The 27,313-nt window shown below is 40.7% G+C and overlaps 1 protein-coding gene and 1 pseudogene across 2 annotated transcripts in view; both read left to right on the top strand.

Moving 5' to 3' along the window:
- The window catches only part of TRPM6 (transient receptor potential cation channel subfamily M member 6), a 187,545-nt gene that overhangs the window by 19,073 nt on the left and 141,159 nt on the right, over positions 1-27,313 (top strand). For both annotated transcript variants that reach the window (XM_088464054.1, XM_088464053.1), the window contains exons 6-11: positions 5,031-5,154; positions 6,995-7,067; positions 12,139-12,239; positions 15,807-15,941; positions 20,290-20,343; positions 22,952-23,086. In XM_088464054.1, the coding sequence (XP_088320180.1) occupies positions 5,031-5,154; positions 6,995-7,067; positions 12,139-12,239; positions 15,807-15,941; positions 20,290-20,343; positions 22,952-23,086 (622 nt within the window). The remainder of the gene's footprint in view (positions 1-5,030; positions 5,155-6,994; positions 7,068-12,138; positions 12,240-15,806; positions 15,942-20,289; positions 20,344-22,951; positions 23,087-27,313) is intronic.
- LOC148442301 (5S ribosomal RNA) lies at positions 3,340-3,457 on the top strand (annotated as a pseudogene).

Here is a 27,313-nt window from a genome sequence, read left to right as displayed (position 1 = left end):
AGCCTAACCCTCCCCACCCACTCTCTAATCCTCCCTGTTAGTGCCTAATCTTAACCCTCCCCCCTTAGTGCCTAACCCTAACTCTCCCACTGTGGTGCCTATCCCTAACTCCCCCCCCTAGGGGTGCCTAACCCTAACCTCTCCCCAAAGCCTAACCCTAACCCCGCTATGCTGCCTAAACCTAACACTCCCCCCGCGGCAAACAGCTAAAATGCCCCAGGTTTAGGATTAAGTCCCGTGTTGGGCTTCCACCATCAGGATTTAGATTGGCAGCATCCCGTCCGCTGGTCTGCTAACCCGTGTCATAAACCTCCTGCTGCTTTTGCATTATTGCAAGGATGTCATTGCAAAGCTGCTGGCATGCAGCTTTGTAATTTCGATCCTTGCTGAATCAGGCCCTTAATGTGATATGACATTCAATTTTACATTTGGAGTGTTACTAAAGGCAAAATTGAATATCAAATCAAACATAAAACCATATTTTCACTCAAATCCCACTCAAAATCAAACATCGGAAAAACATCAGACCTTTTACATAGACCAAAACACAAATCCCTTATTTACTAATATTCAGTTTGAAATCAAACACCAAATCGAACTTTCAATCGAACTTGAAATCCCCAAATGAATAGACTTTCTTCATGCTTACGATTTTAGCATGAGCAGGTCTGATTAACACAGTTGCATGCATAGATCAGTGAGATCCATGTATGCATCTGTGTTATTTAGCTGTTCTCACCATTGAAGTCAATGGTGGGAACCGTTCATTGGCTGAGAGAGGCGGAGGCTCACTTCTCTCAGCCAATGAACACTCACTCCTGGCATTTCTAAGAAAAATAATGCTTCTGAGCGGTCATTCGGGGAGTACTGTCCTTAGAGGACGGGTCTAAGTTCGTGGGTCAGGCTCCTAATTTTTTTGTTTTAAGACGACACTGGATGCCTAGTTGGAGAAGAGGACTTATCTAGGTATTGTAGGTGAGTATGTGTGAGTGTATAATAAACGTATACTTCCACAGTGTGTGTGAGTATTGTGTTTATTTTACCATTTCTTTACCGGTGAACTACAGGTACCAGCGGGCCCTTAATGCCCCGCATGCTGGTACTTGTGGTTCTCTAAGTACCTTCAGACAACGTTATCACTTCTATTTTTAAACCACACTTTATATAATCAACCCGGCAACAACTGACCAGGGGTGGCGGGGATAGCCCCAGGCTTTCAGCCCAGGCCTGGGGAGCCCTGGAGAGGGGGACCCCTTTATTGGGGGGGGTCCCCACCTCCCCATGGATCCCCAGCCTGGGCTGACTAGTGAGAGGCATAATGCTTTGGCCGGGGGACCCAGTGAAAGGCTGTGGCATTACATCCCTGCTATAGAGTGTCCTGTGCTGGTTATGGCAAATATAAGGGACCCCTACTCATTTTGTTCCCTGTAATTCCAAAACCAGTACTGGCTCGCATGGCCCAGTGCTGATTGTGCAAAATACAGGGGACCCCTATGTCTTTTGTCCCCTGTATTTTCATACCCAGGACTGGCTATGAAAAGTCCAGGGCTGGTTGTGCTCTTAGGGAGGACCCCACGTAACTTTATTATTTTATTTTACACACAGATGCATGTATGAATCTTACTAATCTATGCATGCATCTGTGTCAATCAGACTTGCTCATGCTAAAATTGAAAGCATGAAGCAGGTCTATTCATTTGGGGATTTGAAGTTCGAATTTGCGAGGGATTTGGTGTTCGATTTGTACATGTGCATGCAAAATCGAACATCAACTCACTGTTCAAAATCGAACCAAATCGAATTTAATTTAGAAAAGGCTTCTAAAATCGAATATTAGTAAATGTGGGATTTGATGAGGGATTTGTACATTCGATTTGATACGATTTGAGGTGAGCTAAATCGAACACTGAATCAAATGTAAAATCGAACTTCGATCAATTTTATCCTGTTATGTGCAGAGAGCCTCCCATTATAAGTATAGGTACAAAGGACCTCATTCAGACCCAGTCGCAAGCGCTGAGTGCTCGCAACCGGGACGATGTTTTGGTCGCTCCGGAGCTCACTACAAAAGGGCCGGCTGTCGATGTTGATTGACAGCTTGGCCCGGTTTGTAGGCGGGGCGGTGGTTTCACAAACGGAGGCGTTCCTTAAGGAACGACTACCATTTTGTGGGCGGCCGCACTGATATCAGCAGTGATGTCAGTGGGGAGTTTCCTGCTCGATCAAAGAAGGAAGCTCCCTGGGGCTTGCGGTTGCCGAGAACCAACCTTAGGGTCTCGTCGCAAGCCCTGATGGTCGCGATGGTCTTGACCATCGCGACCATCAACCTGGTCGGTCGCTAAGCTGTGGGTGGTAACCCACAGCTAAGCTAGCGACCAGGAGGCTGCACTTAAAAATTGAAGCGGCCGCCCTCATTCAGAAGGAGCGCTCGCTTCTTGCGAGCGCTTCTGAATGAGGGCCAAAAGTCCACACTTTTCGTCTGCTGGACTTTTTCGCCTCCTTCGCCTGTTTCCAGACGGAAAAGTATTGCGTGCGTGCCCACTATTCCCCGTATTCAATTCCAATAGGTTAGAATACGGGGTTAACTGATGGACCTCCGTGTCTGAGCAGTTAGTTAATACGTTCAGCATGTATCACTAGGTTTTGTACAATGTATACTATGCTTACAATTGATGACCAAAACTGTTAACTTGTAGCAATCTACGTGGACGTTTGATATTGTAAACTGTGAATGCCTTACTATTATCCTTTAGCACACTAATTGAGGATATGTATTGTACCTGTTGTGCATGATTCACTATTTAGGATAAACAATATTTAATTGGATAGATGTTGTATTTAAGTGACAATAGTGCATACAATACTGTGTGTTTTGTTTTGATGGATTTTAGACACCACAGGAATTTGAATAAGTCAGTATGAGCTTTAAGGATATTTGGTTCTTGATATGCATCTGACATTTAGATACGTAATGATGATATGAATATTAATGAGGAGCAATTGAATATATGGATATGTAATACCATTGTGTAATATACATTTTGAGACAATCCGTTATATACTATCCTCAATGTTTTGATTACACGTATAATATCAATGATTAAGTATAAGTCTCTCTCTCTCTCTCTCTCTCTCTCTCTCTCTCTCTCTCTCTCTCTCTCTCTCTCTCTATATATATATATATATATTACTTCTATGTGTAACAATTAAGGTATGCTCATGTATAACTTTTTGTGAACGTCACATTTTATTAATAAATTGGACTACTCACATGTTGCAGTCCTACATTTCCTGCTCTGACCGTGGGCCGGTGTGTATACCATTTCCCTACTAATTCATACCTACAGCCATACATTGTCTGATTTGCCCAATCTCGTCTGATCTTGGAAGCTAAACAGTAATGGCCTGATTAGTACTTAGATGGGAGACCACTTGGGAATACCAGGTGCTGTAGGTTAAAAAAGGAAGATTTGGGACTAGAATGCACATGGCAGAGCTGTTTAAAATGATTTACTTATGTGACGAATATATCTGCGAAGTACCAAAATTTGTCTAATAAAAATCAACTTAACATGGTGGAATGTTGATCTTTTTCCTTTGCTGCAGGTGATTAATATATAAACACCTTTCAGCATTACTGACTAAGTGAAGGTACTTATAGATTTTAATGATGTGTAATAAAAGTTACATTTTAATAATTATATGTATATTTCTGAAGAGTTCCCCAGCAAATAGCCCTTCTTTTTTTCTCTTTTTGTTTGATGTATAACCGTCAGGTTACTCAGGATGGACAGGAAATTCACGCTGCTGAAGCCAGTGAAGTTGCCACTGGCTTCATTCTGCCAAAAAAATGGGGCCGCTCCTGTTTTGTGGGCCGCCATCCCCAAACACCAGCAGCATATCTAAAGCTGCTGTCTTTGGGGCACTGCAATCTGCACATGTGCAGTGTGGCTTCTCTGCCTGCGCAGATCTAAAAACATTAGAGATGTACATAAACATTGGGTTTGTGTACATCTCTATATCAGGCCCTTAGTTATGAACTCTCTCTGTCCACACAAGTTATGTAGTCTTGCAAACAATCCTATCTTGGCCTGTAGAACCAAGTGGAGGAAAACTAGGCGCACTTAGGGCCTGATTCAGCATGGATCGCACGGCTGCGTTCACACGCACCTGCTAGGGCCGAAAATATGCTAATGAATGCAATCGCACAGCAACCACAGCACTATACCAAGACTCCCATCATTGTATAAAGCCGCCCACTCCCCATGACATGAATCCGCAAGTCAGTGAAAACATCGGTAACATCAGAATTATTCACACAGTTGTGGTTGACCTGACCCTGACTCACTGACTGCTAAACTTCCTGTCTCCATCTTGACCTCTGTCAGCATATGCAATTGCAGGGGCTAAATTATGCACACCCCTGTATAGGCGATCAAACACACAGGCACGCCTGCATTCCTCGACCGCCTCCCCTCTCCACCCCTAAAGGGTTACTTCCTGTCAATCACTTTGAGATGGGACTGTGTGCTCGCTGCAATCTCTTCCCGATCGCAGCGTCTGGTTCGTGCACGCGCACTGCGGTGAATACGCATGCGCAGAAAGCAAGCATCGACCAGGTGTGTGCGAACGCAGCCTTGCGATCCGTGCTGAATCAGACCCTTAGACTACAGTCAAATTGCAATGTTTCCCATGCGCAGAGGTTCTACCCTTTTACTATTTCTAAGCTACTTTTTTTTAATGTCAAGCATGGGGGGGCTTCAGCAGAAGCCCCAAACAAATGGTTTTGTTACATTACATACAAATGGTTTGGTCTGATGAAAGCTGTCTGTAATATAAACATTTTAAAATATTTATATTAATTTAGCATGCAAATGAATATTAATTGTATAGCTTTGGCCCCCTTTCAAAATGAATTTTGATGATCTGACGTTACGCACAAAAAGTTGTATATTGTAAGTGAGCGGCCATGTGAAGACTGACAGATAGCAGACTCGGATATTGATTGTCCCGATATGTGTCTCCCGCAGAGAAATCACTTCACAAATGAAGAATGAGATCTTGCAAATGATTCAGAAAACATTTAATCTTGGCCATAGACAAGCTAATCATGTTTTATGTATTCTGATGGAGTGTATGGACTTCCGTGATTCTGTAAGTCATTCTTTATGCAGGCTACAGTGTATGTTACTATTATCATTTGCAGCATTTCTGTTCAATGTATATATTAGTTATTTTTAAGTAATGGATTACATGTCTGTAATAAATCCTTAATTCGGCAAGATCGCTTTTAAAATAGTGATGTCCATCAGTAGGACACTGGGTTCCAGTAATTCAGATCTGGAGTAAATCTTCTAAGTGTCCCTGTGCAAAATGTTGGTGGATTCTCTATCCGTGTACTATTTTGTGGAGTAATATCCAAGGGTGGTGCTATTGCCAAAAGTGCTGTATATTTCTAGCCATTTCCCACCTTTTATGAACTCATAACAAAATGCATCACAATTAGATAAATATTTATTATATTTTTGGTACAAAAAGGGCTACAGTAATACTCAACTGAACATAAACAGCTGAAAAAACTGGCTTCATCTATACAGCTTCCTTTGAGCTGCATGTACCTTTATTTATTTTTCAAAAACTTACCCCAAATTTTTTGAAAGATTTAATGAATATTTCTGTCATGCACGGTTCCCAATTTTTAACCTTTATATGTATAAATTTTACTGAATTGCTCTCTGCTTGTTTGAGGACAGATTATCATACTCTTGCACATTTATGTAAATCAGTCTCCATTGTATGGGTTGAAGTTACAATTACCTGATTTTTTATTTTTTTTTATAGTTCAGTTATTAATTGTGCAGAAATAAATGTTCTTGATTTTATTTTAGTGCGCGTTTACAAAAGTGGTGGTACAGGTTGAGTCTCCCATATCCAAATATTCCGAAATACGTAATATTCCGAATTACGGAATATTCCGAATTACGGAATAATTTTGGCATGACTGAGATAATAAAACCTTTGATTTTTGATGGTTCAATGTACACAAACTTTGTCTAAGGCACAAATTATTAAAAATATATATTACGTATATAAAACCCAAATAACACTGTCATCAGATAAGATTTTTGGTTTTTAATATATGTTTTAATTCCTCAAAAATAATAAAAATCAATTAATTTTATGATATTCCTTTTAAAAATATTTTTTACACATTAGTTCACTATAAGTAGATGTCTGACAATAATGCATTCACTCTATTTTTAACAAAACTACGTAAATAACTCAATGACTTTAAGATGCTCTTTCAAAGTTAATTTGAGGACGGAGGTACACAGTATATGAATCATATAACTGTTTTTTTTATATACAGGTTGAGTCTCCCATATCCAATTATTCCGAAATATGGAAAATTCGGAAATACGGAATTTTTTGGGCATGACTGAGATAATGAAATCTTTGATTTTTGATGGTTCAATGTACACAAACTTTGTCTAAGGCACAAATTATTAAAAATATTGTATAAAATTACCTTCAGGCTGGGTGTATAGGGTGTAAATGAAACATAAATTTATTTCATGTATGTACACAAACTTTGCTTGAGCCACAAAATGATTGAAAATATTGTATAAGGTGCATATAACATAGGCTATGTGTATAAGGTGCATATAACACATATATGCATTCTGTGTGTATATTGGGGTCCCATTCCCAAGATATTTCATTATGATATGCAATTATTCCAAAATACGGAATATTCCGTTATCCAAAAAAATACCCCTGGTCCCAAGCATTTTGGATATGGAAGACTCAACCTGTATTGGCAATAGCAACCAATCATATTCGGGCTATCATTTTCTAGAATATAACAGGTAAAATAATGAGCCAGAATATGTAAACCAGCACTTTAGCAAATTTACCGCATGGCAGCTTGGGTTTGAAGCATCAAAAGATTTGGAAGGTAAACAGTTTTATATCTTATGTTTGCATCTATCAGATCACCATATATGATGCAGAGTCTGAAGAGCAGCAGGATATAGACATGGCAATCCTGACAGCTCTTCTGAAAGGTAAGTTGTTATAGAAACGTTGTTACCTTGGAGTTGTTCTATGTTAAAAATTTTTTTAGCAAAACAGGAATTTGTTCCACAAGGACAGAGGGCAAACATAACTTCATAATAATGGAGCCCAGCTTGGACAATTCTCATAAAAAGTATTTATATGAGCCTTTCGGTATCCTATATATTATATTCTTGTATAAAAGAATGGCTGGCTGATTTTTTTGGTGCATCTCTGTCACTGACAAGTATTTTTGTGTTTCATCTCATCTAGGGACAATGCTAACCATGGGGTGTACAGGGTTCTGTGAGAAGCTGGCATATAAACCAAACTTGTGTGTAGCTAGACCCGCTGCTCTACACCCCATCAGCCCCAAAGGAGCCAATAGGAATCAGTTTTTTCTTATGTATCCATGGATCAGGCTCTATAATTTTTATTAGCCGGGGCATCTATGAGATTTTCAAAATGTATTTTATTTCTATTTTACTGGGGCAGTTTTGATGGAACTGGAGGGGACAGGCAGAAGTGCATTCAGCAAACCACCCTCTGCGTCTGCCCCCACTTTCTACAATTCCTTGTGTGATGTGAGTCGGTTCCCGCTGTTTTGGGAACTTAATACCTCAGGACAACTGCCTCTTGTCCTGGTCCTGCAGAGAAGCCCAGTGATTGGGCCCTCTCTTTTCTCTGATTAAGACTATCTTGCACCTTTCCTTTGATGGATTCTATTTTTAACAGTCCAGTTTTGTTTCTCACAGAGGAGGGACAGTAACAGCAAGAGAATTTCATTGCTTATAGCAAACATTGGATTGTACAGTAGACATATTGCTCTATACCAGGGGGAGGATGTGAAGATACCCTCTGGTAGCAGAGATAAAGAGGTTTTTCAGCAGGGAAGTCTAGGACTCCTTCCTGCTCTTCTCTTGCACCCATTTCCTCACTGTATTTGGAAGGGACACTGGCTGGGTTGCTGTCTGTTTTTCTTTCTGCAGTATGTCTGTAAAACATTCCTCTTTCAAATTGAGGGCTGCAGGGGAGTCTTTTTATGCTGCACTACACTTGCTCCAAATGATGTGCCAAATTGCACAGTGACCGGCCGCGATGCAACTTGTGGTGCCAAAAGCCTGGATCAGCACACACCTGGATAGGTGGAATCGGTATGAAAAGCTGGCTGTCGGGATGCCTCCTGTCAAAATACTGACCGTGGCATCCCAATGATTGGTATCCTGACAGGGGTCAGGTAAGTATACTTACCCTCCCCCTAACCCTAACCCTCCCGTCTTGTAGCCTAACCCTCCCCACGCGCACCTTAACCCTTCCCATTAATGCCGAATCCTAAGTCTCACCCCCTTTGTGCCTAAAACTCCCCCTTAGTACCTAACCCTAACCCTCCCCAGTGGTGCCTAGCCCCCCGCCCTAGGGGTGTGTTACCCCAACCTCCCCCCCCTAAAACCTAACGCTAACTCCACTATGCTTCTAAACCTAATCCCCCCCTGTGTCTAACACTAAGGGCGCCCCGGACTTACCTTGTTCGGGCAGCCGTCCTTCTGTGATACGGAAGAGTGTGACCTTAATGGCTTCTTTGCTGCACAGGCTATGTAGAGCACAACTAGCTAGAGGACCCTGCAAGTGTCAGGTAGCTCCATGTTTGGCCCCCAAGAAGACTCCAACTTGAATATATCTCTCTGGTGGAGAAAGGTGAAATTCAAGGAAATTTGGATCTTGGCGATCCCAATGATTGGGTAAGCAAGGGTTTAAGGACTTCTTTTTAATAATCCATAAAGCATTAGACTTTAAGGATTTTGTGGAGTCTTCAGGTCTGACATTATAAATAAAACCTAAGAGGCAGATAGGTCATTTCCCACTTGACTAATTTTTTGGGAGAGGCTTGGAAGAAACCAGGCAAGTGATATCCTGCACTACTCAGATTTGGTGTTCACCAAGGATACAGGAAAGCTGGATGGATGGGGCAGACATCTAGGTGCTGATTACCTGTCATGATGTCGGGTTCCACTTTCAGTTTAGTGTCCTGCCCTTGGTCTGACCACAGATTTCCATGTCTGTATCAAGATTAAGACAATGATGTCAGCATTTTTTAGGTCAAAAGGGTTATACATTATTCCAATTCCTGGAGGACCTGCAAAGACTGCATGTCTTCTACAGGGCCATTTTCAACTGGAGACCCTGGAGGCACACGACTGTATAATCAGTTACCCAGCAGGTCATATTCCTGGGTCTCCTCTTCAATACATTCCAAGTCTTGGTAGAAAAGTGGGGTCTGACAGAGGTGGCCCTGGTTGCCTTTTAGATCAGCTACAATGTTCAATTATACAGAGCTCAGACCAGGGATCCTGAGGCACTTCTAATTTTCATTATTCCATGAGTCCTGAAGAAGGTCAAGTCAGAGAGGGCTCCAGTCAGTCTCTGTTCATTCTACCTTTTGGTGCTTCAGTGGAGCAGTTGTGCTGTGCTACTTGTTCTAATATTAATTTTTTCCACCAAGCTCTGAAAATTCAATGTGTTTGTAGCTAAGGGCACCAGTTATAGAAGTAAAATCATGTGTGCAGCTTTGGTTGTGCATACCCTCCTCTACAAACAGCTTTGGTATATTCATTTGGTTAGCAGTGCCCCCCCTAGATAAGATGACATAGAAAATAGGATTTTTGGTACTCACCGTTAATTCCATTTGCCTTAGTCCACCTGGGGGACACTTCTTTCCCTCTGTTTGTTGTTTAAATCAATGGTTAGCAATATCTCCAAGATGGACTGAGAAATTATTTAACGGTGAGTACCAAAAATCTTATTTTTCTTTATAGCTTCTTGCTTTTCCTCCTTTGGAACACTGATTATGTAATGCTGGGCATACACTCTACAATTATCAGGCCAATCCGCCGGATGTCCCCGGATCACCCCGATAATTGTAGTGTGTGTGTGGCCGACCGAGGGTTAAATATAGATCGGTCGGGCATGCCGGATTGTCCAGCATGCCCGTCCGATGCGATATCTGCAAGTTAAAATGTCAGCCGCATCGGGCAGTGTATGCCCAGCCGCGGCCGACAGACAGACATTTCCCCTGTTCCTTCCCATGGAAGGAACGGGGAAATGTCTCCTACCCCAGGTGCAGAGTGCAGATATTAGGGCCAATACACAGTGAGATATCTCACAGTGTATGCCCGCAATATCTGCAGGCTGACAGGCTGCCAGATAAAATGTCTGCCAGTCTGAAAGGTATGGCAATGTATGCCCAGCATAATTGTTATGATGTTTTGCTTTTTAATTCTCTTTAAGTATTCTGGTACCATATGCTTCTAAAATTGATAGTGGAAGAGGTCACCCACTTCCTGGTCCTTAGTTCTAAAGTTAAAAATTGTTACTTTAAACTTAATTTAAAAGTTCATGTCTAGTGGCTAACCTAGCCCCTATTGGAAAAATATAGTACATCCTATACAGCATGAATTTGTACTCATGGAAATGTCACAATATTATCTCTAAGGGGTAAATTTACTAAGCTCGAATGAATTCGAATACGGCTAAATCACACGTTAAATGCATTATCGCAATTTACTAAACGTTAAAATCGTCAGTTTTTCCTATTCTAAAGGGAAAAATCAGTCGATAACACCTGAAACTTGGACGGTAACATGTTTTCGGACAAATAGACCATCGATCCAACTGGGCAGCCTTTTGACATAAACATCAATAGGACCTGGAAATTTACTAAGGATTCAAATTTGTAAGCGCGGCTGAATTATAGAATTATAGTGCAAATCACCCGCAAAAGGCGCTAAAACGAACCCAAATAGAAATCTCAAATAGAACACCTTTTTCAATTCGAGTTTGATATCTGAACATATTTAACCATCACTGACACCCCAAATCTGTGGCCACTAAAAAGGAGTTAAGCACATGGATACACTTCTCTCCTGTTACAAAGAGAAACAAAGCATGGCAGAGTTTTCGGTGCTGAATGGAGATCTTGTGGGGGCTGTGAGATACCTGAGGCTCTGCCACCAGGCTAGAAGAAACCAGGGTCATGAAACTGAGCATGGTCAGCATTATCCAATGGCGAAGTCATACATGCCATGGCGTGACTCTTTAGCGCCGAGAGTCTTTTTGTGCAACTATTTACCTTCAAATGCGTAATAGGTAGCTAAATCATCTTCTACTGATTAGATTGATATACAGCATGCCTATGTTTTGTGTTGCTCACAGAATATAGACATGCTGCAAATAATTTTAATCAACAGAAGCTACTTGTGCTAGCTATTCACATCAATGTGTAAATAAGACTCATTTGAAGGTAAAAAGTCGCACGAAAGACTCTCGGCGCTACCAAGGCACACGGAGCTCCCGCGTTACGTGTAGTGTGACTTTTAGCGCACGGAGGACAGATGTATGTGGACAAGTACCCAGAGTTTTTAATTTAACAATAAAACATTACATTAGACAATAGCAAACTAACACCATACATTAATGTGTGCCACCTACACGTATGACACTTTAAACCAATCACACACGGTGTCTTTCGAAACTTGCAAAATCGTCCGAGTTAGAGTGACTGCGTACGCATTGGCACAATATGAACGGATGTAAAATCCTGCCATGTTCAGCCAAGATGATCAAAATCGAACGTAAAATGCGAATTAAACTTACGAATGGTTACGAATGAATATACCATCGATCAACACCAATGAGACCAAATCGGCAGCTTAGTAAATTCAGTAGCCTGTTCGAAAAATTAAACACATGAATACGGACAACGTCATCTGAGATTGATCTCGGATGACATAGAATAGAAATCGGCACCTTAGTAAATTTTTTGCTGTTGTACAGTAAGCTTGAAAAGTTTTTTGGATACATCTGTATTATCTCCCAGCATTAGTTGGTGAGTGAAAGACAGCTCACTAATGTGATCTTTCTCAATGGTTAATAATGTCTTTATAATACCATTGCTCTTGTGCTGGTTTATTTAAGCTATGCACTCAAGAAATAGCTACTGTATCTTCAGAAATTCCCCAATAAAGTATCTAGCTTGTTACAATCATATAAACTCTACAAATGCATTATGAACATTATATTTTCTAGGAGCGAATATGTCTGCACCAGACCAGCTGAGCCTGGCTCTAACTTGGAACAGAGTGGATATTGCAAAAAAACACATTCTAGTGTATGGACAACACTGGAAAGTTTGTATAATTGTTTATTATTACTATGTGAGCATAAGATTATAGTGCAGTGGTTCCCAAACTTTTTTGAATCATGGCTCCCTAGAGTATCAGCATTGTTTTAACGGCACCCCTAAGTTTAAGTTTGTTATTGAGAAATTCAAAATCAAATGTAGTAAAGTAGTAAAGTGAACTAAATTGTGCTTCCCTGTCATCCTTAGGCTCAGTTATGTGGTGGTGGACAGGTTTGCGCTTCTGTTTGCCCAAATATTTACATTACATTGACCATAAATAATTTGATTTGGTGCTGGACCACCAACTTGAGGCACCCCAGGGTGCCACGGTGCACAGTTTGGGAAGCACTGTTATAGTGTTTTCATCAGGACTGTACAACTACTCTGTAAGCCATAAACAATCCATAAAATATATTTTAAATAATTGGTGTATTTATTGTCACAAATGTTATTTATGTTGTATGGAAACTAAACTTCCTGGCAGAAAAAAGTAAATTTCACCACTGGCATGTGAATGGGTAGAAGGTTTCTGATAACTCTGTGATACAGTTAAGATTCACTACTTCACTATGGGTTGAGCAGTGGATGCCGGGGCTCGGAATCTCGGCGGTCAGAATCCCGACGCTGGCATCCTGACAGGGTTAAGATACCGAAAGCTGTCAGTAAGTATCTTAACATTTCTCCTACCCCTAAGCCTAACCGTCCCTCTCCACACCCTAAAGCTAGTTTCTCCCCCTAGGGCCTGAACCTAACCCTTTCCCCCTATTGCATGGCCCAACCCTCTCCCTAATGCTTAACCTTAACCCATAATCCTAACCTTGGGATGCCGATGTCGGGATTCTGACCCGTGTCGAGATTCCGGCGCTGACATTCTGAGCACCGGCATCCCGGAATAACTACATTCCCTCCACTACACATTGCACAAAAACATTACAGCACCACTGATACAGTCCTATGTTCAAACTGTCATCAACTGTTTTGCTAATATTTGTAAGATTTGTTCTTTGCGATCAGACTTATCTATGGCCAATGCTTTTTGCTGGACATAGCGTTCAGCTACTTTTTTTTATACTACTTTTTTTCTTCTTAATCTGGTTCCAACCTGTTACTACTATATACATCTGACCAAATATGTGTAAACTCCTATTTTCCACCTGGATGAACAGCCACTGATTTACTGTTTTGAGATGCCTAGAGGAATAGATAACTTTATAGCTTCCCTTTAAAAACACATTATTTGTGGGAACAGTACTTTCTAATCAGACTCAGGATCATACCCTCAGGTATCTCAGCTAATTACTTTTTTTTAATGATGCTTGTCCATTACTTCCTTTTGCCGTTATTCTAAAGTACCACTAAAGTTTTACTGCTTTGGGAAGGATAGTTTTGCTTTACAAAACAAAGTATACAAAAGTATGCAGGGGCTTCATCATATTTTATTGGATGATGCTTAGGGGGAGATTGATCAAAGCTTGGAGAGAAAGAGGCGAGAGATAAAGTACTAACCAATCAGCTTAAAACTGTCGTTTTGCAGGCTGTGTTTGAAAAACGACAGTTTAGGACAGTTTAGGACTTTATTGGTTGGTACTTTATCTCTCTCCACTTTATCTCTCCCCGAGTTTTGATAAATTTCCCACTTAGTTCTAAGCAACGACCACCTTTTATACATTTTTATTTGAAACTTAGGGCCTGATTCAGACCCACTCGCGAGCGGCTGTCCGCTTGCAAGTGGGTCGATGTTATGGACTGAGCATGCGCACGACGGAGGGAGCTCCGTCGTGCGCATGCGCCAGACGCGACGAGCGAAGGAAAGTCCTTCGCTCGTTGTGTCTGATCAAAGGGGGCGTGCTGTCGATGTTGATTGACAGCACGCCCCCTTTGCCACCCGTCAGAAGCCGGCCCACTGACATCACTAGTGATGTCAGTGGGAGTGATTTTGGCTCTGATAGAGCCAAAATCACTCCGGAGCTTGCGGTTGAAAACCTCAACCGCAGGCTCCGGCTCGCAATTTCGATGGTCGCGATGGTCTCGACCATCGCGGCCATCAAAATGCACGCTCGTATAGCCTGTGGGTGGTGACCCACAGCTATACGAGCGTCCAGAAGGACGCTCCATTTTCATGGAGGCCGTCCCTCATTCAGAGCGTGCGCTCTGCTCAGAGCGTACGGCTCTGAATGAGGGCCTTAGTTTGATGATTGTTGATTTTGTTTCCATTCTTTGCAATATATAAATATATACTGTACAGTGGCGTCCTTCCCTACATTGCCACCCAGTGGGGAGGGTAGTAGTGCACAAGTTGAAGCCATCCGTCTGCAAAAGGGTGCGTGGCCTCATGGGCAGGGGGCGTGGCCTCGTGGGTAGGGAACAAGGCCTTTCGGCCCGAACCCCCATTTTAGTCACTCCGGGGGTCTCGGAGGTGCGGACTGCCCCCGGGGACCACTCTGTGTGCAGTGACAGTTCCCTCACTGTGTCAGGAGCCGAGTGCTGCACGTATTGCTACAGTGCAACACCCAGCTCCTGTCACTGAGGAGGAGTCGGCACGTTGGTGTCACCCCTCGGGGGCTGATACATGGGCACGGCCCGCACCCCCCTTGTGACGCCACTGACACTGTACCTTTGCTATTTAATCAATTTGAAAAATGCATAATCGGGGATTCAATTAACCGCTTTCATTTTTTATTTTACTGCTGGTTGATTTAACATGCATATTGTGACCTATTTTTTTCAGCATGTGCGCTCTCGCGACCCTTTGCAATTCAGTTAGAAAATTATTGTTGAGGTAATTTTACTGTGCACGACTTGGAGGAACTGCATGAAAAAATTTGAAAGCTACTCTGAACACTAGAAGAGTGATAAATAAAGTTGAATAAGAGTGTATAAGACCATTAGGGGTATATTTACTAAAGTGTGGGTTTTTAGAAGTGATGTTCCACATAGCAACCAATCACATTCTAGCTATTATCTTCTAGAAGGGGCTAGCTAGATAAATATTAAGTAGAACCTGATTGGTTGCTATGGGCAACATCTCCACTTCTAAAAACCCACACTTTAGTAAATATATCCCTTAGTGTTCTTAAGCTAGGCATTTCAGGTTCTTAAAAGTAGTCAAATGGCTGATTAACAGTGACACAATTATATAAAACTCTACGTCCGCCGCTGCTGCTCCACAATGGCACCTTTCAAATGTTTATGAGGGTGCCGCCTTGCACCCACCCTCGCTCTCTAGTTCCAGGGTCTATGCTTTACACTTTTTATTGTTTCACATTTTTTTTTGTTGGCATGTTGCTGGAGATTTTTAAACTCCTACACTATTACATCTGGTGACTTTTACATCTACTTCAACAAAATTCTCATTGCCAAGAATTGTGGCAATGAGAATTTGAAAATGGCGGATTTCTGGTAACTTTGTGGCCAGCCACAATCTATTACACCAATTTGGAAAATTGCTAGAACTTTATACCATTTTAGCAAAATCGCAGGCTATTGCATCCCGGCCTATATCTTCAACAGAAATATATATTTTTTAATACAGTATTAATAGCATATTCAGCTGCTGTGTTATTTCTCATGAAAGGTTGGATCATTGGAGCAAGCAATGGAAGATGCATTAGTAATGGATCGTGTGGACTTTGTAAAGTTGCTCATTGAATATGGAGTAAACATGCATCGATTTTTGACCATAGGCAAATTGGAAAAGCTTTATAATACTGTAAGTGAATCTTAGTATTACAGGCCTTATTAGAGATATGTAGGTGGTTTAGGTCAGTGTTTACAACTTTTGGCTAGTCTGCATTTCATGTTTCTAATATATCTTTATCTGCTATCTTCAGAGTAGTTCTGAAAATGTGTACTTGCTTCCCTTTTGAGCTACAGTTTAGAAAAGTTTGGTTCAAGACATATTTACATAATTTTAAGATGTTTAATGTTACAAAAAATATAATAGTATGACAAATAGTAATTTCAATAAAAAAATATATGACAAAGGTGATTGAAGTTCACACTTTTTCTTCTATCTTATTCACCCAGCACTGGGATCCCCTTTATATAATGTACTCACAGAAAATCTCTAAAACTAAGGTATTATTGGCTCTATTTACTAAAGGCCCCCATACACCTACCGCCGGATCCTTTGATGGGATCGGAAATAGCCATCGATGTTCCACAATCCATCGGAGGATCGGTGAAATTCTCCTTGTTAAATTTGACTGATGTGCCAATCACGATCATATTTTGATCATTCTCGGCAAATGAGTGAAATCCAACATGGAGAATTTCACCGATCCTCTGACGGATGCCGGGTTGCAGGATCGCGACATCATGGCGATACGTCGGTAGTGTATGGGCCCCTTATGCCTTGGATGGAGATAAAGTGGACAGAGATATAATGCTAACCAACCAGCTCCTAACTGTAATTTTTCAAACACAGCCTGTGACATGGCAGTTAGAAGATGATTGGCTGGTACCTTATCTCTGTTCACTTTATCTCCATCCAAGGCTTAGTAAATAAACCCCATCTAATAGCCCAGACATATAACTTATTTCTTGTATGCTTGATGCTCCAAATTGTTCTGTCTGGTTCACATAATTTGTGTGACTAAAGGCAATTAAAAATGTTATATCTTTTTTTTTTTATTTTAATCTGATCTAAAACTGTGGATCTGTTTTATTGCCAGCATGTAATAATATAATGTTCTTAAAGCACGGTTCACGGTATCTTATGCTGTTATCACCACTGTGGATCAAACTCTGGTACTGTGTCATTGTCACTACTCTTCACTCACACGCTAATGTACAGTATGTTCAGTGTCAACAACACCTTAGTTTTAAGGAAGTTCTGTGAGAACAGCACTATATATAAACAGAATCACAGTTTTGGGGGAATTAGAAAGAAGATGAACCTTGTCTGATAATATATAGCAAAACATGCAATCATATTCTATTTTTTGGTGTTATGTATTATTATTATTAAGTTATATATTTGGTTCAAATATACCTGTTGACATGCAGCTGATACATAGGAAAGTGTTTTAAAGCAGACTATATTACTTTGTTTAATGTGTTTATTTATTACACAAAATGAAATGGTATGTTCTACCTCAGCTAGTGACCTACTCAATTCCCTACCTGAACCCTCTGGCACATTCTCTTCATTTGACCCTACAAATGAAGATGAAGTATCTACACTCTTCTCATCCTCCTACTCTATTACCTCTCCTCTAGATCCTATACCCTCACAAATCAGTAAAGCTCTGTCTCCTGTGCTCATCCCAACCCTAACTAAAATCTGTAATCTCTCTCTCTCTCTCTCTCTCTCTCTCTCTCTCTACAGGCATCTTTCCATCACTGTTCAAGCATGCAGTGATTACTCCCATTTTGAAAAAACTAAATTCTGACCCTAACACTCTCTCAAATTATCATCCTGTCTCCTAGCTCCCATGCCCCTCCAAGCTACTGGAGAGACTTGTCTACACCCGCCTCACACACTTTCTTAACACCCACAACTTATTGGACCCACTTCAGTCTGGCTTTCGTTCCCAGCACTCCACAGAGATAGAAATGACTTATGTAGTAAATGATCTGGTCACTGCCAAGGCTAAAGGCCATTACTCACTCCTAATTCTTCTAGATCTCCCTGCTGCTTTTGACACTTTTGACCACTCTCTTCTCATACAAATATTACAATCCCCAGGTCTTAAGGACACAGCTCTTTCTTGGTTCTCTTCCTACCTACCTGATCGCTCTTTTTCTGTTCATTTTTCTGATTCTGCCTCCTCTTTGCTACCTATCAGTTGGAGTACCGCAAGGCTCTGTTTTAGGTCCTTTGCTATTCTCAATCTATACCACCTCTCTTGGCAAACTAATCCGCTCTTTTGGATTTCAGTACCATCTGTATGCGGATGATACTCCAATCTACCTATCCTCTCCAGATTTATCACCATCTGTCTTGGTCTGTGTCACTGAATGTATTTCTGTCATTTCATCTTGGATGTCATCTCACCACCTGAAACTTAATATTTCTAAAACAGAATTAATTATATTTCCACCGGCCAATAACAGTTACCAATCTGATCTCTTTATCACTGTTGTTAACTTAACAATCCACCTCGCCCCACAAGCTTGCTGCCTTGGCGTCATCCTTGATTCTGAACTGTCCTTTGTTCCCCACATTCAATCTGTCTCAAAATCATGTTACATACATCTAAAAAACATATCCAAAATTCGACCATATCTCACACAAGACACTGCAAAAACTCTAATCCATGCACTCATTATTTCCCACATTGACTATTGCTATAGTCTCCTTACTGGTCTTCCCAAAAACAGGCTATTGCCATTACAATCTATTATGAATGCAGCTGTGAGGCTTATCTTCCTTACCAAACGTTCATCGTCTGCTGCCCCACTCTGTCAGTCCCTCCATTGGTTGCCGGTTTTCTACCGTATTCAATACAAAATACTGTTACTTACACATAAGGCCATTAACCGAATTACACCGACATACATCTCTTCACTCATCTCAAAATATCTCCCAACCCGACCTCTCCGCTCAGCACTAGATCTGCGTCTCTCATCACCACGCATTACTTGCTCCCATTCATGGTTACAGGACTTTCTTCGGGCTGCCCCCCCACTCTATGGAATGCCTTACCACGCACAATAAGACTTACCTCTAGTCTTCAATCCTTCAAGCATTCCCTGAAAACTCACCTCTTCAGACAAGCTTATCAGATTCCAGAACTAACCTTCATAGCTTCCATGTCTTATTACATCCCCTCTCACAGTCCACACATAACCTCACATATTGTCTTTCTTTCACATCCTCCTGACATTTGGCCTACATTCCTGTGTGACTGGATCATGTAGCCACCCAAGAAACTCTGCATTCTGGCCGGACCAAATTGCAATATATAGCACCTATCCTTGTGTATCAATGCCTATTTGTCTATAGATTGTAAGCTTGCAAGCAGGGCCCTCTTACCTCTATGTCTGTCTGTTATTACCCTGTTTTGTTCTATAAATGTTTCCAATTGTAAAGCGCAATGGAATATGCTGCACTATATAAGCAACTGTTAATAAATAAAAATAAATAAATTACACTTGGGGGGAAATTCAATTGCAGACGATGGGTGCGAATTGCTGTGTTGTTTAAACACCATCAACGGTAGCCCATCTCGCACCCTTTGCCCTGCCCGATTTGCACAAAAGTGCTTGCTAACCTATGGGGTAGTGAACACGTTCGTGCGAGATCCTGCTGCTGTAAAGTGCAGCTGTTGCCGTGCAGATTCATCCGGGAGAACGGATTCGCCATTAATTGAATTCCCCCTAGCAGATTAGGGACATAGGGCCTGATACAACAGAGGACACATTAGCTATTGTAGCTGCTAACATGTTAGCATCTGCGATAGCTGTAATATGGTAATGCAGCAGGAGGCGTCACGCCTCCTGCATGCATTACTGATCTGAACTGCGTCCTACGACGCAGCATCGGGTCATCTCCAATACCATCGGCCGGCTAAGTTACCCATCGGGCCATCTCAGATGCTCAAAAGAAGCCAGGATATCTCAGTCAGCCGACAGAGATCCTGGCCTCGTCACTCCCCCCCAACGGCGGCGACAGGCCTCAGTTTTGGGAAACGCGGGCCGTCCCTGCCGCCTTCCCGCCCAGAAACGGCAGCAGACTGTCAATCACTGACACTCTGCTGCTTAACTGCGTGCGTGATTGCAGACCTGTACTGCACACGTAGATTCCCAAACATCAGAATCTGCGATGAGCAGTGTAACTAGCATGCACTGCTGAATCAGGCTAGTAATTGGGATCATTAACTTATAATGCTGAACTATACTATCCTAAAGATAAAACATAATTTAAGCAAATAACTTATAATGTGTATATAGAAATAAGATAAAAAAATAACAAAAATGAATTAAAAATTAAAAAATGATTTAATAAATACTAAGAAGTGATGCTTCAAGAATGTTATCTCACATTGCCATATTTCTGCTTTTTATATTAACATGTTAAATGTGCAATAATGTTTTTTTTTTCTATATTCTAGAAACAAGGACCAACAAATTTACTCTTACACCACCTTGTTGGAGATGTAAAGCAGGTACAATTTTCAAAAATTCAATGAATACATTTAAATTTATGTATAAAGTTTGACCAACTTAAATCTCGAAGTTCCAGCTTAAATGTTACTCCATTGTCAGTCTCTCAATATTCCTCATTATATTGCCTGGCCCAGCTGCCAGTAAGCTAAGACAATTGATTATACAACAGACATTAAGGGATAGCTCCTATTTGAAACGTCTGCTGCAGAGTGAATCTTTTTTCATTTCAAGTCATACTGTGCTGGATAAATGGCAATGATTAACTAGAAATACTTTCTATATGAACTAAAATAATAGGTTATGTTTTAAATAACTAAGACCCAGGTACAGAAGTAGTTCTATACAAACAAGTTTCTGAATTTCTAATTGTCGAGAATATCCACGATTGGCGGGGAGATGCAGCTTGATTCAAAAGCTTTATATTTATTTAAACAAGTGGTTAGAACAAAAAAAGTTGCACAGCTACATACAAATAGTTAGTTCTGACACTCTTACAACTAGCATTAGGTTTTAGATCCAATAGATTCACATATTTACTACATCATTAGTAATTTAAAATAAGACAAAACAGTTGCGACACACAATTTGAGTTAGAGAGACTATTTACATATATGTACAATATGTATAAATGTGTATAATATGATAATACGTATTTAATAATGAAAATTTTATATCTATCTTCATAATATTTTTACTTCACCATGTCTGTTTGTTGTTGATGTTGTTATTATTTATTAATATGCGCTTTGGCAGCTTAGCTAGTGGGCCTAATCTCCAAAAGGCTAAGCTTTTCGGGACTTGTAATCAGAGCCAGATGGCAGCTTTATTGAGAATAATGGGGATTATGGTCTGAAATGTTAGTTATCCTAATAGTATGTAACCCTGATATCCCTTGCGTTAGGCTATTATAAAATATCCCCAATAGGTATATCATGCGGAAACTCCCATTTCAGCATGATATTAAGGGAATAGGTGCTTGATGACATTTTATTTTATAGCTTTATTTTATCTGGGGATATATTTTGATTTGTGCTGTTTTTGAAAAAAATATAGTTGTTGAAATCATTTGTCACATAAATTATTTATTTTTCCAATATGGGCATCACTGTCTTACTAGAAAATGCATTTTTCTGAAATCTTTTTGCCTCTGTATTTCTTTCTTTTTTTATCATTTCACTTTTTTAGTATGAGTGCTTTTATAGACAGTCTTTATTAAGCCATTAGCAGATCTATTACAGTGTCACATTAATCTGCTGTGGAATCCTGCAATAAGATTTACCTACTGTACGTGAATTCAGGTTAGGAACCGGTATACCAGGCATGTTTTATTTTTTATTTTTTGTTCTCTGCTGTCACACAACTACATCAAATGTTAATAATATTACAGATTTTTCTCTTTGTTTTATTTATTTTGATACCATATGCATGTCCACAGTTTCTCTGGGATTTGCCTAATGTGGTATTGAGTCCTTCCAAAACGACCCCATGCCTGTTGATCTTACAATTTGAAATACTTCAATAAAATAACAAATAATATTGGTCATACTGGTGAATGTGGTCAGAAGATGACCCCTTTGACAACTGTTGATCTATTTGTGCTGTTATCTTCCAAATGCACTGAAAACCCCCGGTGAATCCAGGTGGGATGTGGTCATAATACCGACCACAGGGATACCGGCGCTCAGAGTGCATGCGCAGGAATCCCGACACCTGTCAGAATCCCGGCTGCCGGCATCCTGAAGGTAAGTAGCAGCGTTAGGTGGATGGTTAGGTGTTAGGCAAAGGAACAAGGGGGAGGGTTAGGTTTAGGCACTAGGGGGGAGATTAGGTTTAGACACCATGGAGGGAGGGTTAGGGATTGGGAGAGGGGGAGGTTTCGGTATCCTAAACCTGTTGGGATGCTGGTGTTGGGATTCTGATCACCGGGATCTCGAGCGCCAGCATCCCGTACCCAACCCATCCAGAATAGATGTGTCTGCTCGGCCCAAGTCCGGGACAGCTGGGTCTCAAGTAAATTTTTCCACTTATAATACCTGTGTAGGCAAACTGAGTCCTGATCCTTTTGCTTGATGCTTGGACTGAGTAGCAGGAACAGTGGTGCTAGGAGACACCAGTCAAAATCTTGCCTAGGGCATCAATTTGGTTATGGCCGGCTCTGCTAATACGTGATCGGCATCAGAACAAAATGGAGATAATTGTATTTTATTTGACAAAATAGAATTGTTGATTTAAAATACAGTTTTAAACTTAAATGTGAAATGATAGCACTCTTTAATAGTGCATTTGTGTCTACACACAGTGGATACAGCCATTTTGTGGGCTGAAACAATAATTATGGCAGTGCAGACTACATATTTATTATAAACCAGCACATCATGAAGATTTGCCGTGCAATGCCTGTTATTTCAGTCTGCCTGTATTTTTCCTGATTTTGGCCCATCCCACAAAAGCATGCCCCTGGTTACTTATGCCTATAGTGCAGTAATACTACAATTTTTAGTAAACAACATGTAATGATTACCTTGATTATTTTCCATACAATTACATTGTACATTGTTCAAACAAAGTAAAATATATGATAAACAACACTGACCTTTATGCACACAGAGTAACCCCGACTACAAAATGTCACTAATTGATGTGGGGTTGGTAATTGAGTACTTAATTGGAGGAGCATATCGAAGCAGTTACACGAGGAAGAGTTTCCGTGCCCTGTACAATGGCCTTTACAGAAAACAAAAGGTACTTGATCACTGAATTATCCCAAACTGTTCATTGTGCTTCCATACTCAAAGAACTACAATTACGTATATGACTTTACGCTTATTTTCTGCTGCCTCTTTCATCCACCCGTAATGTCCTGTTAAGATATTGTATGGTTATGCATCAGTAGTTTTAAGCTCAAATACAGGTTTCATATAGTGGAAAGCTCAACTCTGTCCTTACTTACGCCGATAGAGTCCAACTATATCCAAACTATCTTGTGGAAGAACTCTAGGAACCTTCAAGTTCTCTCTTAGAAGCAAAAAAAAGAGAAGGTGCAAATCTAACCTGTATCCCTGGTCAGAGACATTGCTGGTACATAAAGGCTACCCTCTGACTAATGATGCTCCAAAATGTCAACCTGGATCAAAATAAAATTTAGTTCACTAGCGCGCATGCAGTGAACATGTCCACAGTATAAACAACCAAATTTGCATGTAATAGTGTTCTATAGGTACTTTTTATTTATTTTTGCGAATGAAGACACAACAGTTTTTTATATTGAGTCATATGGAGTCAAATTGTATTTTAGATTCAACCACCTTTTAGTAAGAACAAATGCATACTATATTGCAGTTCTGTATGCACACTGCATGTAAGTGACAGTGTAATCACTTTTTAAAATGGGTCTTTATAATGTTAGGGTGGGCTCTCACAGCAAATAGCTAAAAATCTATTTACATATTACTACTGTATATTACTATATAATCCCACAAACAGTTTGTAGTGTAGTGTGTGCGTATGCATGGATATATACAGTGATTTGCAAAAGTTTTCAACCCCATAAAAAGTCAATACATTTGTTTGTATTGCACAGCTTGTTCCAGACAATATTTATAGGGGTCAGTTCAATTAAAAGTGATATGTAATATGGGGCTGTACCATGTCCGGCTGCACCATAAGTGCAGCATATAGCGACACTTACTCACGGGTACGACTTAGTCACTCCTTATTAAATTGACCTTTTCTTGTGGACAGTAGGCTCTTAAGGTAAATTTTCAACTCCTAATTCATTATTTGGCTGCAGATTATTGTTATTGTTTTTTTGTTTAATATAACTGAAAAATGCTGCTTGCATATTCAACCCCTGCTGGTAAATGGTAGAGCTGCCTATTGCTGAAATAACAACTTTAAGTCTGTTTCTACCAGGTTGCACACTGTTTGGGAGTGATATTATTGGCCTTTTTTCCTTGCAGATTCTTAATTAGGTTAAGGCCTGGCTGTTCATTTACCAAGCCATTTCACAGCATATTTAAGCCCAAAATTGAAAAAGTCAATGCTTTTAATAGCAAAACATTGCCCTTTTGCATTTTGGGCTTATACACTCCGGGAAACTGCATCTTGCTTAGTAAATAAACCCCAAGAAATTTGACTTGACCATTGTAGAACATAAACATGTTTGTTAATTGTTGCTTTAGCCTATGCTTGGGCTGATTGTCCTGCTGAAATGTGAACTGAGCTTTAGTTTTCTAGCAGACTGAAGCAAGTGGTCTTCCCTGTTGTCACAACTCTCACTGGGATGGTATATATGCTAACTGTACTAATAAGTTTGGCATGGACTCAGAGCAAAGGCACAGAGTCTAATGTATTGGTGGCCTTAACTGGGACCCCCGCAAGGTGGTTTGGGCTTCTCTGTGCGCAGGTCGTGGACCTCTGATTTGGTTCTTATGTATGGGTTGGTGAACACTGGAGGGTACGGTGGAAGTCAGTAAGACTGGTCACTGTAAGGCGAACTGGAGTGTAGCCATCAGAAACGGGCCTGAACCAGTCAGGCAATGTTGTACCAGGAGACAGGCAGAATCAGGTTAGGAGGAAGCCAAAGTCGAAACCAGGAAGTCACGAGAATCAGTACTAAGGGAGCAGGCAGGGCGAATTTTCAGACAGACTGGATCAGAGTGCAGGTAAGTACACTGCCAGTACTAGCAAAACAGATGCTGGAGATCAGGATGTTTGCCTAATACTCTGGCACTGACTAGTGCCCAGAGCATTCCTCATATAGAGATGGGATTTGAATTTGGCACCAAATGTCACGTCACATTTGCGTGTGCCTGTGTCTTTAAAAAGAAGGAAGAGTGGCGTGCTTCCTATGTGAATGCCTGCTGCCGCCAAGGGAAGGAGCCAGAGCCGCGTACACATCGGCTGGGGTGAGGCAGCGCCAACCAGTCCCACAAACGTTGGGCAGATGAAAAGACCAGCCACTGCACACAGCTGCCTGGGGAGAACCAGTGCCACCGGACCCAGTACGAGGGAACCGAGGTCTGGCAATCTGTGAAACCTGTATTTTGCAACATCCTTCACTTGTAACAAGATTTCCAGTCCTGCTGAGGAAACGTATCAAGATGATGCCACCCTCATACTTCACTGTCCAAATGGTATTTGTGAAAGATTGGACATTTTTATGTTTGTACGACATATAGCTTTTTAAATTAGGAACAAAAAGCTCCATTTTGTCTCATATGACCGCAAAAAAATTATTCTATATTTTATCTGTGTTACTTTGATGCTCTCTGGCAAACTCCAGACATGCTTTGATATGTTGTTTTTCTTCAGTAATGGCTTGTTTTAGCCATCTTCCTATACAGGCCAAATATAGGCAGAGCTCTTGATACGGTTGACTCTTGCACCTTCAGGCTCTGCCACTGAACTCTGAAACTCCTTCATAGTGATTTTGACCTCTCAATGGCTTCCCTCAAGTGTCTTTCTTGTTCTGAAGCTGAGTTTTGCAGGGCAACCTTGCCTAGTCAGTGCCTGGGTGGTATGCTGCAGTTTCCATTTTCTTACAACTGGCCCAACAGTGCTCACCAAGATATTTGGGTATTTGGATATTATTTTATAGCCGCTTCATATCTTGAGCATGTCTGTAACTTTACATCTAATGTTCTTTGGTCTTCATTTTCAGAGATTTCCTTCAGTATGAGCAATTGTATTTGAATTATGGGGACTTTTTCCATAAAATATTATCTTTTTTAATGATTCACAGGTGGATTTCAATTAAAAGTTAATTATTAGTGTAATATATGTACACTTGAAGCTTACAGAGCACAGGGGTTGAAAACTTATGCATGCATAATTGTAACTTTTTTTTTTCATCTGCAGACAAATAATGAATTATGAGTTTGGAAATGTACTTTAAGAGCCTACTAGTTCACAACAAAAATACTGTTTGGAACAATCCTGTGTAAGTGTGATATTTGTAATACATACTATACAAAAGTGATACATAAGCACTTTATCTTAATTGTTTATGGATCTACGCTATGCACTCTAATATCTTTATTTGTGGTATCCTGTAACCCTGGAAATGAGGAAGGGCAAAGCCAAGAAAGTAGAGATAAGCTTCATTGATTTATATGTTTGGTATGCACACTAACATATTTATGGAATTGATTACATTGAAAGCGCTTTCTTAAATCACCTTACTTATCTATTATACTGCTGCAATATACTATAAGAAATAGCAGCCATCCGAGTTAAAGGGGAGTGTATAATGAGGGACTGCAGCATTCAAGTCCAGAATATGGCAGTTTTCATTTTGATAAGACTACTGCTCCCATGCATGTACAGTTCATGATGCTTTTTGGGACTTCATCGGTTTTACTTATCTATATGTGAAATGGGCATCTCTATGTGCGGAATGGGATTGTATTGCCGGCGGCTGTATAGCCGCCGGTTCAAATCCCGATAGCGGCTGGCCGAAGGGAGGAAATCCCGACAGCGCAAGGTAAGTACAGCTAACCCTCCCCTCCCCCCCTAACCCTCCTTTAGGGGTGCTTAACCCTAACCTCCCCCCTGAAGTGCCTAACCTAACCTCCCCCGTACTTACCTCATTCGGGCCCGCATCATTCTGCATTCCGGCATCGGGATTATGACAGGTGTTGGTATCTTAGCTTCTAGCTATCGTTTTTCTATAAAATGACAGCTTGAAGTTAATTGCTTGCTATATGCATCTTCGGTTTGATACATCTCCCCCAATGTTGTAATGATGTTATTGGTTGATTTTTCTTGTGTGTCTGTGTTTTCATCATCAGTTGGTATGTGATGAGTAAGTATGGGAAATAACAGAAGTGTTTGGAGCCTCTAGATGTGTGTTATGCCGGAACTCTCTGGAAGTGACATCACTGACACCGGTGGAAGGGGTCAGAGTTCAGACCAACTGTCATTAACTGCCAACGTGATGACATGTTTATTATAAAAAATCTGTCAAAA

This window comes from Taudactylus pleione, unplaced genomic scaffold (assembly GCF_031769625.1).
Source record: "Taudactylus pleione unplaced genomic scaffold, aTauple2 ptg001573l, whole genome shotgun sequence".
Lineage (NCBI taxonomy): Eukaryota > Metazoa > Chordata > Amphibia > Anura > Myobatrachidae > Taudactylus > Taudactylus pleione.
The sequence above is the reverse complement of the archived record's forward strand: the minus strand, read 5'-3'. Positions and strand labels throughout refer to the sequence as shown.